The 12,614-nt window shown below is 47.8% G+C and overlaps 4 protein-coding genes across 4 annotated transcripts; 2 read left to right on the top strand and 2 right to left on the bottom strand.

Annotated features, from left to right (window-relative positions):
- Window positions 1–941: 941 nt before the first annotated feature.
- MYCFIDRAFT_77044 (uncharacterized protein) lies at window positions 942–1,676 on the top strand (the record flags this gene model as incomplete). Its single annotated transcript, XM_007929898.1, has 3 exons — window positions 942–1,080; window positions 1,133–1,351; window positions 1,438–1,676. 3 exons carry the CDS (start codon window positions 942–944, stop codon window positions 1,674–1,676), a joined length of 597 nt encoding a protein of 198 aa, XP_007928089.1.
- A 724-nt stretch (window positions 1,677–2,400) lies between these two features.
- Window positions 2,401–2,803, top strand: MYCFIDRAFT_176429 (uncharacterized protein; the record flags this gene model as incomplete). Its single annotated transcript, XM_007930202.1, has 6 exons — window positions 2,401–2,416; window positions 2,447–2,462; window positions 2,492–2,597; window positions 2,664–2,701; window positions 2,754–2,760; window positions 2,789–2,803. 6 exons carry the CDS (start codon window positions 2,401–2,403, stop codon window positions 2,801–2,803), a joined length of 198 nt encoding a protein of 65 aa, XP_007928393.1.
- Window positions 2,804–8,096: 5,293 nt separating this feature from the next.
- MYCFIDRAFT_77043 (uncharacterized protein) lies at window positions 8,097–10,619 on the bottom strand (the record flags this gene model as incomplete). Its single annotated transcript, XM_007929897.1, has 2 exons — window positions 8,097–10,007; window positions 10,391–10,619. Coding segments are annotated over 2 exons (2,140 nt in total), but the record flags the coding sequence as incomplete, so codon positions are not given.
- Window positions 10,611–12,231, bottom strand: MYCFIDRAFT_49236 (uncharacterized protein). Its single transcript, XM_007929795.1, has 2 exons — window positions 11,925–12,231; window positions 10,611–11,717 (listed from the first exon to the last, which is right to left on the bottom strand). The coding sequence occupies exons 1-2, from the start codon at window positions 12,060–12,062 to the stop codon at window positions 10,785–10,787; spliced, it is 1,071 nt and encodes a 356-aa protein (XP_007927986.1). The 5' UTR covers window positions 12,063–12,231; the 3' UTR covers window positions 10,611–10,784.
- Between the last annotated feature and the right edge of the window lie 383 nt (window positions 12,232–12,614).

Here is a 12,614-nt window from a genome sequence, read left to right as displayed (position 1 = left end):
ATGAGTAAGCATTGGATCTGAGAGATAAACGATAAGAACTTCGTGCACTAAAAGCAGTGGCGTTTACTTCAAGGCAGAGTTAGTGTAAGAGAAAATCTGGATTTGGGGACCAAACCTGATGGAGCATGAGCTGGTCATAGGCTGCACATTCCGTAAGAGCCGTAAGAGGGCGTGAAGCCTGCACTCAGATGGGGCGAATGTTTAACTGGAGCTCAACATGTAAGCCTATAGTGCTAGCGATGGTGTGAACGGTATGGATTGAGCACTGCTGAAATGACTCGCAGGTGGGAAATATCATTCGCAAGCTACGAACGTACACTGCGGTGGAGCGAACACGGTTGCCATCGTCGCCCACCGTTGAGCAAAGCACAGCTGACTTCAAAGCAATGCGCTCGCCATGAACCACTGCGATCGTCCTCTGATTCCGTGGGAGCGCATACACAACACAGGACAGACAAGCTGTCCACGAGCATTGAAAATAGCATGGCGTCAACATTCAGAGCAAGTGCGAGCTCCATGCCAACAGCGTCGCCCGTTGGACCAAGCGCGGTTGACTTTCTGGGAGTATTATGTGCCATCAACCTCTCTGAATAAGCTGCGACTCCGCTGAAGAGCACATTATCCCCAGGCTCAACATCCTGTTCACGAGCTTCTAACATGGATTCGGATGAAGTGAGAGTCTAGCTCGACTGCCTAACAAACGCCAACGGTTAGCGGCCGTTACACGAAGCGCAACTGGCCTCAAAGCAGTGCTTTCCGCTGGGAGCCTCTCTGATTGGCATAGTGACTCCAGTGCAGCATAAATACTCTAGAGGCCCGACATTCCATTTGCGAGTACGGAACCTCGAGTCGAGCGGAGCGGTCGAGCAAAAGTGAAGAAGTCGCTCCTTCCTTATTCGGCACAGATCTCATTCACTGTCGAGCGAGCCGCACATTCTCACATGCAGGGTCCAAGTCACGCGCCTGCACATTTACACCTCGACATTAACATCTGCGCCTTCCACTTGACTTTCTTCCACGACCAACAACATCGATACCAAGAAGACACCCTCAACACAACCGCAACAATGAGCGACACGTGTAAGAATGCTTCCAATGGCCTCACGATAGCTCGCGCTGACCAATTTCGCAGCTTCCGTCAAAGCCATAAAGGAGTCCACCACGCGCCCGACCAGCGTGTCCGGCGGCGACACCGAGTCGGTCATCTCTGCGCCGCAGATTCCAGGCGCGCCGCCACCAACCCGCACCCACACTGTCGCTGGTGACCTTCCAGACTACGACTACATCCAAGCCAAGCTGGCGAATGCCCACCTCAGCACGCCGCCAACTTCCGTTAGAGCCGGAGAAGATGGTAGGTAACACTTGCGTTGCTTTTCGGCTTTTTCCTTCCCTGGGCGATATTTTTGGGCGCGAAACTAGCATGCGCATCGCTAACAGCAGCAGGCGCCAAGCTGGGAAGCATCACTTCGGAGGAAAGCGCAGAGTTCATGGAGGCGAACAACTGGGCAGAGAACGCAGAGGAGGACCTTCTCAATGCGCTTCACCGCATCGCGACTGCCGCCAACGACGAGCACAAGGCCGACCCAAGCAAGAGCGTGGAGGAATACTACTCAGTTCGCGTCGCCAAGGTGCTGAAGGAAGGACCGATCAAGTTCGATACTGAGTACTTGAAGTGAAACTGAGGATATGGGAGCGCGAACTGAAATTCTTGGCATTTGTCACATGCATGAACTGATTTGAGATACCCGAGACGCGAGTGGCAAGAGCATTGAAAGTGAAATTAAGTTAAATACCGAAAATTGCATGTGACAGCCTCGACCTTCTCTCCAGTCTCACGCTCTAAGGTGCTTGATGGACTTTGCAATGCTTTTGCCTAGCTCGTATCCGTAGAGTTGAGGGTGGATGTGGCAGAGGTGATGGAGGCTTTTACACCTAGAATTGGCCTATTTCCAGTCCCAACCTTCTCTGTGAGAATACGCTTTAAGGTGCTTAATGGACTTTGCAATGCTTTTGCCTTGCTTGTATTCGCAGAGCTAAGAGTGGATATAGCAGAGGTGATGCAGCCGTTCGCACCTAGATATAGCCTGTTTTCAGCCTTACTCTCTCTGCAAGGACACACTTCAAGGTGCTCAATGGATTTTGCAACACTTTTCCTGGCTCGTATCTGTGGAGTTGAGAGTAGATATGGTAGAGGTAATGGAGGCTTTCGTACTTAGAATTGGCCTTAATCTTCTCTCCAAAGACATGCTTCAAGGTGCTTAATAGATTTTGCGACGCATTTCCTAGCTCGAACTCGAGGAGTTAAGGCTCGAGACGGCAGAGGTAATACGCGTATCTGAATCTTGGATCAACCTATTTCAAAGCCTGCGCTCCGATCTATAGCAACTACTAGGGCCATTTATGGATTCTGCGACGCGTATCCTAGGTTCTTATTCGTGGAGTTGAGATTCGAAACGGCAGAGGTGATGTACGCATTTGAATCTTGAATCAGCACGCTCCGACATACAGCAACTGCTGAGGCCATTCGTGGATTTTGCGATGCGTATTCCAGGTTCTCATCCGTGGAGTTGAGATTGGAAACGGCAGAGTTGAGGCAAGTATTTGGATTTAAACTCCACCTGCTTTTACTCCTAGGCTTCGACACACGGCAACTGCTAAGGTAGCCGATGGAGTTTGCGACGCATATTCCAAATCCTGATTCGTGGAGTAAGAGTCTAATTAGGAGAGGGTAATAGACCCATCAGATCACGCAGTTGGCCTGTTTCTATTATTGCACTCCACTCTACAGCAAATGCTGAGGTAGCCGATGCAGTTTGCAAGGCATGTTCTAGATCCTAATTAGTAGAGTGAAAGTTGAAATCGGAGGTTAATAGATCTATTAGATTACATTCTCGACCGGTTTCTAGCATTGCACTCCGCTCTATAGTAAATACTAAGATAGTCGAGGGACTTTGCGACGCATATTTAATGCTATAATCTATAGAGTTAGAAGTCGAAATAGTAGGAGTAATGAAAGCATATAATTACGGAATTGGGTCGTTTCTAGCATTGCACTCCGTTTCGTTCTAGCTGCTAAGGTAGCTAATAGATTCTGCAACTCCTTAAGTAGAGCAAATTAATAGAGTGTAGCGTCGAAATTAAATAGTGAAATCGAGACAACTAGCCTGTTTCTAGCATTGCACTCCGTTCTTTTCTAGCTGCTAAGGCAGCCAATAGATTCTGCAACTCTTTAAGTAGAGCAAATTAATAGAGTAGAGCGTCGCGACATTCGAATAGTAAAATCGAGACAACTAGCCTATTTGTAGCATTGCACTCTAGGATATCGAAGGCTAGGAGGCAGCTAATAGATTTTACGACTCCTTAAATAGAGCAAATCAATAGAGTAGAGCGTCGATTCAAATATTAGAATCGAGACAACTAGCCTGTTTCTAGTATTGCACTCCGAGATGTCGAAGGCTCGGAGGCAGCTATTTATAGTTGTTGATTATTAATTACTAATAATTACTAGTTACTATAATTACATGTAACTACGATTATAATTACTAAGTAAGTAACTAGTAATTATAATTAGCAATTAGTCGGCTGTTCTTAGGCAATACTAGGGTATATATTACACCTACAGTAGGTATCAAATTTGCACTAGTTTCTACCTATTTCTATAAACAATAACATACTACAATAGGCGACTTTTATCGAGAGGTAGGTATATAGAATATAGGTATAGGAAGTCGCTAATTTTAATAGGTTGCTAAGTTACTAGTGTCTTCTTAAGAAGAAGAGTTGTTGTTGTCGCTAATATAGACTTCCGACCTATTAACTACGGCCTTCTTAGCAATATAGAGCTATTACCTACAGTTATTGCTAAAGGACACGCTAGTTACCTATCCGACTCTTAGCTAAACCGACTAATTTGTTACCCCTACTTAGCTCCACTTCTAATAGGCCGGTATACTGTCCTTTATCGATAAAGTAGCGTAGAAGGACTTCGAGCAGTATATTAGAGGGGCTAAAAAGGAGGGCTTATAGTTGCCGTATCGGAGGGTTACGAGGAAGACAATAAAGAGCCTTCGCTATACTAATAAGATTATTAAAAGGGCTACTAGCTATTAAGAGCGTATAGCTAATAGCCTTTAGAAGGTATAAGAAGGCATAGACCGCAAAGGCAAGCCTATATTGCCGCTAGGTTCTCGTCGTTATCTCAAATTTAGAAGGAGGTATATATGCTCGGAGGAGTGCTTTCTCGGGCTAAAATCGTAGTGTCCGCTGCGATAGGTGTACTTCAAGGCTCGTATCGACAAGGTACTACACTATCTAATCGATAGCGAGGGTGCTAAGGTTGCTAGGTACGGTAGTAAGGTTGTTATTGTTGTTTAAGTATAGAATTAGTCGTAGAATAGTATTCGAGCTTGCTGTCGCGCCTATAAAGATTGCGTTATATTAGCCTTAGGGTCTAGCTAAGCCTAATCGGAAAGCGTCGCTTAGCTCGGACGGCAAGGTCCGCACGGCTTAGCCGCACGCTAGCAAACTCAAAGTTTGATATTCATTGTTTAATTTAAGACAATAATACCTTCGATATGCGAGACAACCTCCGTAAGAAGCATAAACTAACTTAGAAAGTGCTAGAAAATTATGTAAATACCTAATTATCGAAACGGGAAAGCGACCTACTAGACCGGATACTATTCTATAAAGATTCGAGCGATCTAAGCGACATTCCAAGCTCCGAAGCTAATAAACCTCCGTCTCTAATACTAGACGAGGATACCTTGTTCCTCTAAGCTTCTAATTCTATACGGCTATCCACCTCGCAGTCCTCGAATATACCGAATATAGCATAGTCGATACCTACGCCTACGGTCGCCGAGTTGAGGAAACGTAGAAGAGGCAGAAACTAGCTAGATCCGGCGTTATAGGCGCATACGAGAGCACTAAAAGATAGAGAGCCTTCAAAGGTCGATAGAGGCAGGTATAAGGCATTCTACTATATACACTGCGACAATAACGACCCTAATCGGTACGCGTCTAATTCTAGTAACGCGCCTTAGTACCTAGCTAAGAAGCACTTTATATTTGTCGGTATTAAGAAGCGGAAGCTCGAAGGCACTTATTAAAAGCAGACGAAGATTGACCTCTTAGTACTATAGAAGAAGCAAGGCTCTATTAAGTCGGACAAGACTATAAACATACTTAAAGGTACCGCGGATAAGGACAAATTCAGATACGCCCTCGCTCGCTTTATAATAGCTAATAGTATCGCCTATACTGCGCTAGTTACGAAGGAATTTAAGGACCTTATACTAACAGTCAATCTATACGCAGAAGGAGTCCTTCTTAAGAGCTATACTTCACTGTTTCCTCGTATTCTATATAACTTCGAGAGCTAGCGAGCAGTAGTCAAACAAGCACTGTTAGCAGCGCTTAGTTGCCTTTACTTCTATACTAATACGTAGAAGTCTTAGTATAGCTATAAGTTCTTCTAAGCCATTAATTGCTAGTATATTAACACGCAGGGCCGGCTAGTCCAAATACTACTAGATTTGCTACAACTTCTACCTAGCTCTTATACTAGTAACTTCCTTGCTAAGACTATCCTGCCTTGCTTCTTAACCTTCGAGATAGCTAGCAAACTTAGCTAGATAACGACTAACAGCGGCTCTAACAACAATATACTCAGTATAGCTATTAAGCGCTTTATAGACTTACAAGGCTACTCGTACTAGAAGAACCGTCGGCTCCGCTATATTAGTTACATCCTCAACCGTATAACTATAGCCTTTATATTTGCTAAGGACGTAGAGGCCGCTAAGAGTGAGGAATTTGATTAAACAGTACTTAGCAACGACAGCGACAATATCTCTATATCGAGGTAGCTAGACATAGACGTAGAGTGCTTCGTTAAATAAGGACTATTATAACGGCTATTCGCACTCGCTAAGCTTCTACGGAAGAACGATAATAACAACATCTTCTAAGAGGTCTGTAAGGCCTAGCTACAACTGCTATATATAGTACTAAAGATCCCCGGTGAAACGCGCTAGAATAGCTAGCTTCTAATAATAGAAGAGGCTATTTAAACTAGGCCAATCTTGAATACCTTCTTCGATAGAATGCCGTACCTACGTAAGTTTAGCCTAGCCGACGACGACTAGAAGGTTCTTGCTTATATAAGGAGGTTTCTTAATCTATTCAAAGAGGTTACTCTTCGGCTTTAAGGCTACGCTATTACATTCGATATATATCAAGAGTCTATAGAATACCTAAGAAGCTACTTTATACGCTTAGCTAGCGAGAATACTTACCGGACGGTCCTTATTAGGTCTATTAATATAGCAAGGACGCTATTCGACAAGTACTACGTCCTTAACTAAAAGAGCCCTCTCTACGTTACTATAGTACTGCTATATCTAAGCCGACGACTTACCTAGCTTAGAGGCCGCTCCGCGGTAGATATAGACACTACCTTGTTACAGTCTATAGCGCTTTAGAAGGACTATAAGACACGCTTCGGAAACAGCCGTTAACTACTAGTTACGCTATAGCGCTCCTTTAAAGGACTATCGGACCTCGAGCGCTAGCAAATTGAGTCTCAAACTGACCTAGTTGCTACTAATAAGGACCCCTTCGAAGCCTTTATCTATGCTAGTCTAATAGCACTGCTACTAGTTGGCCTCGAGAAGCTAGTTATAATAAGTCCTATCGACTAGTAGGTTCAATAGCGGAAGACCTACGATCTAGCGTTATAGCAATTGGCTATTAATACATTGTTAGCCTTTACTATATCCGCTAAGTCCGAGAGGACCTTTAGTATAAGCCGCCGTACCGCTAGATAGGACCGTACACGTATAAGTAGTGACTATATTCGCATAAACGAGTGCTCGAAGAACTAGATAAGAATAGGGGTTGCTAAGGTACTATTAGAATTGGCCGTACTAGAAGAGGTAGAAGAAGAAGGAATATTACTAGTCTTATACTCGGTCTTAGGCGCCACTAACAGCGATAGCGGCCTATAAATCTACCTCCTTCTTAACCCTAAGCCTCACTACGGCCGCTGATTATATGATTATGTGACTATAACTACTGATTATTCACTTATTATTGACTATGATTATGATTATGGCCGCTGACTACTGAGTACTCAGTAATCAACTTCTATGCAGCCATTGTGATCTGCGACCACGTGGCCAACGCAAAGTCATTGAGTGGACCGACGATGTGAACGGCAGAATCGAAATCTCTCGGCCAGGTATCGTGCCCTGCACTCCGACCTACAACGAATTCTGAGGCGGCTGATGCAGTTTGGGACCGCTCCACCGAAACAGACTCGTCGAGCGGAGCGAGGATTTGAACGACAGAACTGAGATTATTCTTTAGCTCTGCGCTCCGATTTGGAGTGGCTGCTGAGCTAGCCGGTGGATTCTGCGACCACTTAACGGCAGCAGACTCATCGAGTGGAGCGATCATTTGAGTTGCAGAATCGAGAGTTTCTTCCGAAGCTCCACGCTCCGGTCCATAGCAACTGCTGACGCATCCAATGAAGTTTAGGACCACTCAGCGAAGGCAGGATTATAGAGTAGAGCGAGGATTGAAAGGGGAATCGAGACATCTCAATCTGGTATTTTGAGCCTTCGGCTCGCAGTAGTAGTAGCACTTGTTATAGCGATCGATGGATTTACGACCGCTCTCCCGGAACAGGCTCACTGAGTCGCAGCGAGTGTTGAATTGGTAGACACTTTGGTCGGACTTATTGCGCTCCTGGTTATAGCATATGTCATAGCAGCCGGTAGACTTGGTGACTGCTCTTCAGAGAGACTCTGTATGGAGTCGAGCGTTGGATTCAGAGTTGCGATTGGAAAGTCTAGGCCTGCTATGTTGGGCCCGGCGCTCTCAGCTGTAGCAATCGCGAGAACTTTGCGACTGCTCTGCTGAGGTTTGCCATGGAGACCATTTTTCAGTCTAGCAGCATTTTCAGTCACGTCGACCTGGTTATGGTTTCTTTTTGAGTACTGAGCTCGTCGCTGTATCCTAGTCACTTTGACGGTTGAGGTTTCGTGATATGGTCCAAATCTCGCCCCAAGTGGTTGCCGTTCGCAGGGTCCTCAAATGATGGGCACATGAGCAGGAGATATCGATGCCCACATCTTCAGAAGCTTCACAGGATCCTCAGTGCCTGAAATGTGGAACTGGCCACACCTCTTCAACGCCTCATCCTTCGATGTTTCGAGCACGAGCCCGCGCATCTCCAATGTCGACTGCTGTTCCAGCAGTTCTTGGGATGTATTCAAAGTTTCTTCAGCCGTCAAATGAGGCAATTGCCATTTACTGTTGTCGCACCATACGAGAGGAAGCAGGTAGAATGTGGAGCCACTGGGCGATCCCAGTAGAATGTCATCGTCAAAGCTGGAGCCGTGAAATCCAACTCCAAGAGCATTATTCATTTGTATTTCAATAGAGCCAACCTCGAGATTGAGGTCCTCTTGCAGGACTCGCTTGGCATTTCTGAGCCTAGATGGATGTCTTCGAATGCGTCCCTCAAGCATACGGCCGCTCAGTGTGATGGACGCATCTTTCAGGCGGCCGTAATCATTTCCGAGGTGGTGCGGATAGACTGCTGACGACACGTACTCTGCAAGCGCTTCCTCGAGACCACCAGAAAACCCGACACGGCCGTCCATACAAGCCCAGCTCCAGGACGGTGCACGCCATCTTTTGTCGCGTGAACTCCCAGGCTCCCGGTACCAGCATAATTGTTGGGGCAGTCGACTTTTGAAGAGGCCTGCAATGTACTGCTCATCGAGAAGCTCTGTCATACGCTCAGCAACACCACTGAGAGCGGCAAATTTGTCTTCGAGGGGGTACGAAAGTTCAAGCCGAGAATATGCCATGACAACATTCTCCCAAACTCCGGCATTATATTTCGAAATTTGGACATCATTCCGGTCTAGATTAAATGGAAACTCTGGATTGGCCCGCTCTTGGATGTTGAATGGCAGCCTGTCGCTGGCCAAAGGCACGTCTGAACATTCCCAGTACAATTGTTCACCAGCGAAGTGGAGCATCCTTGGTGCCAGGAGACGTTCCTGAAAAACCCAACCTCGCGTGAAGAGTTTGTTTTTGCGGTAAAACATATCTTTGTCGATCACATAGTCGAAAGAATCAACCTGGAAGACCTGAGGTCGAGCGAGTCCAGGCCGGGTCAGGGTGATCCTGTCTGGACATACAATGCTACCATTATGATCTGTGAAGCAACCGATGCTTGGCGCAGATGCACTCGTTGCACCAATATTGAGTGCGCTGTTGGCACAAACCAATTTCATCATAGTCAACTCTTTTGCTTTGTCCGAAGTAAAAGAGGCATTCATGCCAGCTTGCATAATGCAGTAGCAATCGATCCAAAAATATCGGAACCCCAATGTCCTTGCAGCTTCAATAGCCTCAGCGTGGCTCTTGGGAAATTCCGACAAGGCTCGACCGATTGACACGAAAGTATCATGATTCTCCGAGTTCATTACCGGTATGGTTTCACCTCCCCAACAATGGCTGAGCGTCGCGTATCGTCCATTCAATGTTTTTCCTGTCGTCTCGATCAATCGTATTCGGCTTTGAGACAGATCCAATAATCGGGTGGGATACCATTGCGGATCTGAGCCTGCTCCGCACTTCGCATGTGTCTTCATACATTCACCCAACCAATATTGGGCAACAGAGAGCGTTGCCTGGCTGCCTGTCGAAGGACTACACAAGGCTGACGCACTCAGCGTGGCGATCTCCTCGCCGAGCTCGTGTACCTGTACTGAACCGCAAACGTCCCCGCGTTCATGGCTCCTGTCTGGCGCACTCAGAATCCTGATGTAGTGAGATGTGCTCGAATAAGAACCGAAGTTCGTGCTGCCGGCGAAGGGGTTCCTCCCGAGCAACGTGGAGCGCGTGACACTCGCGCAAACGAAGCATCCCAGCGCCGTGGAGTCTGCCAGGCTTTGTCGGCTTTCATGATAATACGGATATTCTACCTGCCCGAGGTCATTTCGATCTCGAGGTTCCGGTGAAATGAGACACTTGCAGACGAATTCGTGGCAGGGTTGACATAGCATGACGTGTATAGTGCCAGATGTAGTCGCTTTTCAAGTTCCACGGAGACCTGGAAGAGACCACGCGAATGCCGCAGGCAAGGAATACCAGATGCCGATTATGAAACCAGCATAGTCATGATATCCTCGAAGTGCTGAGTGATACACTGCCCGTATTGAGGCCTCCTCGTGTCGCCGGACACATCCAACGACATTCATGCCAAGCAAAGAGAGCCGAACACAGCCCAGTAGCTCAGCCTTGCGGTTGCAAGTGCGCAGCTCCTACCGGTGAAGCGATACGAGACTCTCGGGCTTCTGACACACACCTGATTTCTGCAGACCAGCGGCTCCCGACTCCTGCAGAAAGCTTTCGGCAGACTTGTAAATCGCATTGGTGTTACGTTTCCGATGCGTTCGTTGAAGAGCGGTCCGTATGAAGTCAGGGCTGTGATCATGACCGTTCGTGACGAGAACCGCTTCTGAAGGTTCAGCTCTGCGGGTGGCACCGAGGTGGACTGATGGAAACTTCCTTTGGAACCGCAGAATGCAACTATACTGTAGCAGAGAGTGGCATAGGGCCTGTGGTCGTCGAAATCATTATACATGAACTATAAAACTGCATGGGTATCACACCGTATTCATAATCATTACAATCTGCTTAGAGCCTTTCGTCAATCAAACCGGGTATCCCAAACTTGCGCAAATCATGATGCTGCTCAATTACATGTTCTCAATGACTCGGGCATTCTGAGAGGCCCCAAATCCAGGGATGTTGCTGCCCATCTGGAAGTTCTCGTTCGTAGTGCCGTAGTCCTGGTACTTGCTTGGTCCCTCACCAACAGAATCAGCGGCAGCGAGCTGTGCCTGCATGCTCTGGTTCGGCGCTGGCAGGAAGATGACCTTGCTGTTCGCGCTCTTGGCCATTGCCTGCATAGCCTCAAGGTATCTGATCTGCATGGCTGGTGCGCTAGACAGGATATCGGCGGCTTGACGCATCAACTTGGCGCTCTCAACCTCGGCGCGTGCGCTGATGACCTTGGCCTCACCAGTACGCTTGCTCTGGGCGGCCATCGACAAGCTGTCCTGAAGTTCTTGGCTGAAGATGATGTCCTTGATAAGCATACTCTCCACCTCAGCACCCCAGCCAGTGGCGGTCTCGTCGATGATCTCTCGAATAGACTGCGCGATCTCTTCGCGGCGCTCGATGACATCCTGCAGAACGCGAGCACCAATAACGTGTCGAAGAGTGGTCTGGGTACGCTCAACGAGAGCGGTGCGGAGATTGGAGATGCCGAATGCAGCCTTGTGTGGGCTCGTGATGCGGTAGTAGATGACAGATGTGAGGGTCAAGTTGACGTTGTCCTTGGTCATGCAGACTTGCTTTGGCACTTCTACGATCTGGATCTTGACGTCGACCTGAATGAGGTTCTCGGAGAGAGGGTTGATCTTGACGAGACCTGGGTCTACGGCTCTTGCGAATCGTCCGAACTTCGTGACGAGACCGACGTTTCCTTGCGCGACCGGCTTATATGGGTTCGGGCAGACGATGCAGCATGGAATGGCTCCGAGAGTGCCGATGCAGGAACCAAGCGCGTTCACCATAGAACCATACCATCCGTGCTGCGACGCATCTTCCGTATCTGGCTTGATGACCTATTATCGCAGTCGTTAGCGCTTCGTGTTTGCTTCGACTCTCTGAAGTGGCGACGGGGGCATAAGGCGCAAATTGAGCGGAGGTGCATAGACACCACATGACCTGCAGAAACGACATATTGCTAGCCACGATATGATGGCGTGCTTCCAACTATGCTTTTCTCGCGCGCCATCGTGGCCATCAAGGAATATCCCGGATTCACGTACCTGTGCATAGCTTGGCTGCAAGTCCTCTCTGCGTGGCGGCTGGACCTTGACAAGAGGATCAACACCTCCGTGTCGCGAATGATTGCTACCGCTGTCGAGTGGTGCCTTGCCATTGACATCCGCGCTGCTGCCGTTCATGATGTTGTTGATGGAATGTAGATGTTGTTGATGTCGATGCCGAAAATGCGGGGAAGAAGAGATTCTATATTCTAGCTCCGGGCCGGGGTCTGGTATCACTCGACGCTCGTGAACAGGAAGTCGAAGTCTCGGGATGCAGTAGTTCTGTGAGAGCTCGGAGGCGACAGCGACACACGCGCGAGATATATAGCACGTCAGGACACGAATGCGAAAGCAGCAGCTGCTTTGCATCGCCGCTTCCATGGCTTGAAGCTATTCCTCTTTCGTAACGCAGCTCGAGAGCTAAGCTTTCCCACAGCGGAGACGATTTGAAGCTAAAATGCGACAGTGGAGTAGGGAGGATTGGCCGTGGATACTCATTGGTTCGGGATACCATACACCAAGCGCTCAGGACAACTTGGCGGACGAGGAATGATGGAATGAATACTTGTCCCGGCAAGACGTCTCCGGGACAACCACAGAATACTGCAGCAGACCGGAATGATGATTGGAACCTTTCTCATACAATGGAGCTTCTTGCTGATTACTGGGCCATTCGAGGATGTGGAACTC

The sequence above is a fragment of the Pseudocercospora fijiensis genome (assembly GCF_000340215.1).
Source record: "Pseudocercospora fijiensis CIRAD86 unplaced genomic scaffold MYCFIscaffold_6, whole genome shotgun sequence".
NCBI lineage: Eukaryota > Fungi > Ascomycota > Dothideomycetes > Mycosphaerellales > Mycosphaerellaceae > Pseudocercospora > Pseudocercospora fijiensis.
Note: the sequence above shows the minus strand (reverse complement) of the source record. Positions and strands in the feature narration are given on the sequence as shown.

What these genes read in the sequence shown, in the direction of transcription:
- MYCFIDRAFT_49236 (XM_007929795.1), bottom strand. Translation starts at nt 12,062, where the DNA reads ATGAACGGCAGCAGCGCGGATGTCAATGGCAAGGCACCACTCGACAGC. An exon ending in TGCAGCCAAGCTATGCACAG is followed by an intron (nt 11,718 to 11,924) that starts GTACGTGAATCC and finishes CTGCGATAATAG; the next exon opens with GTCATCAAGCCAGATACGGA.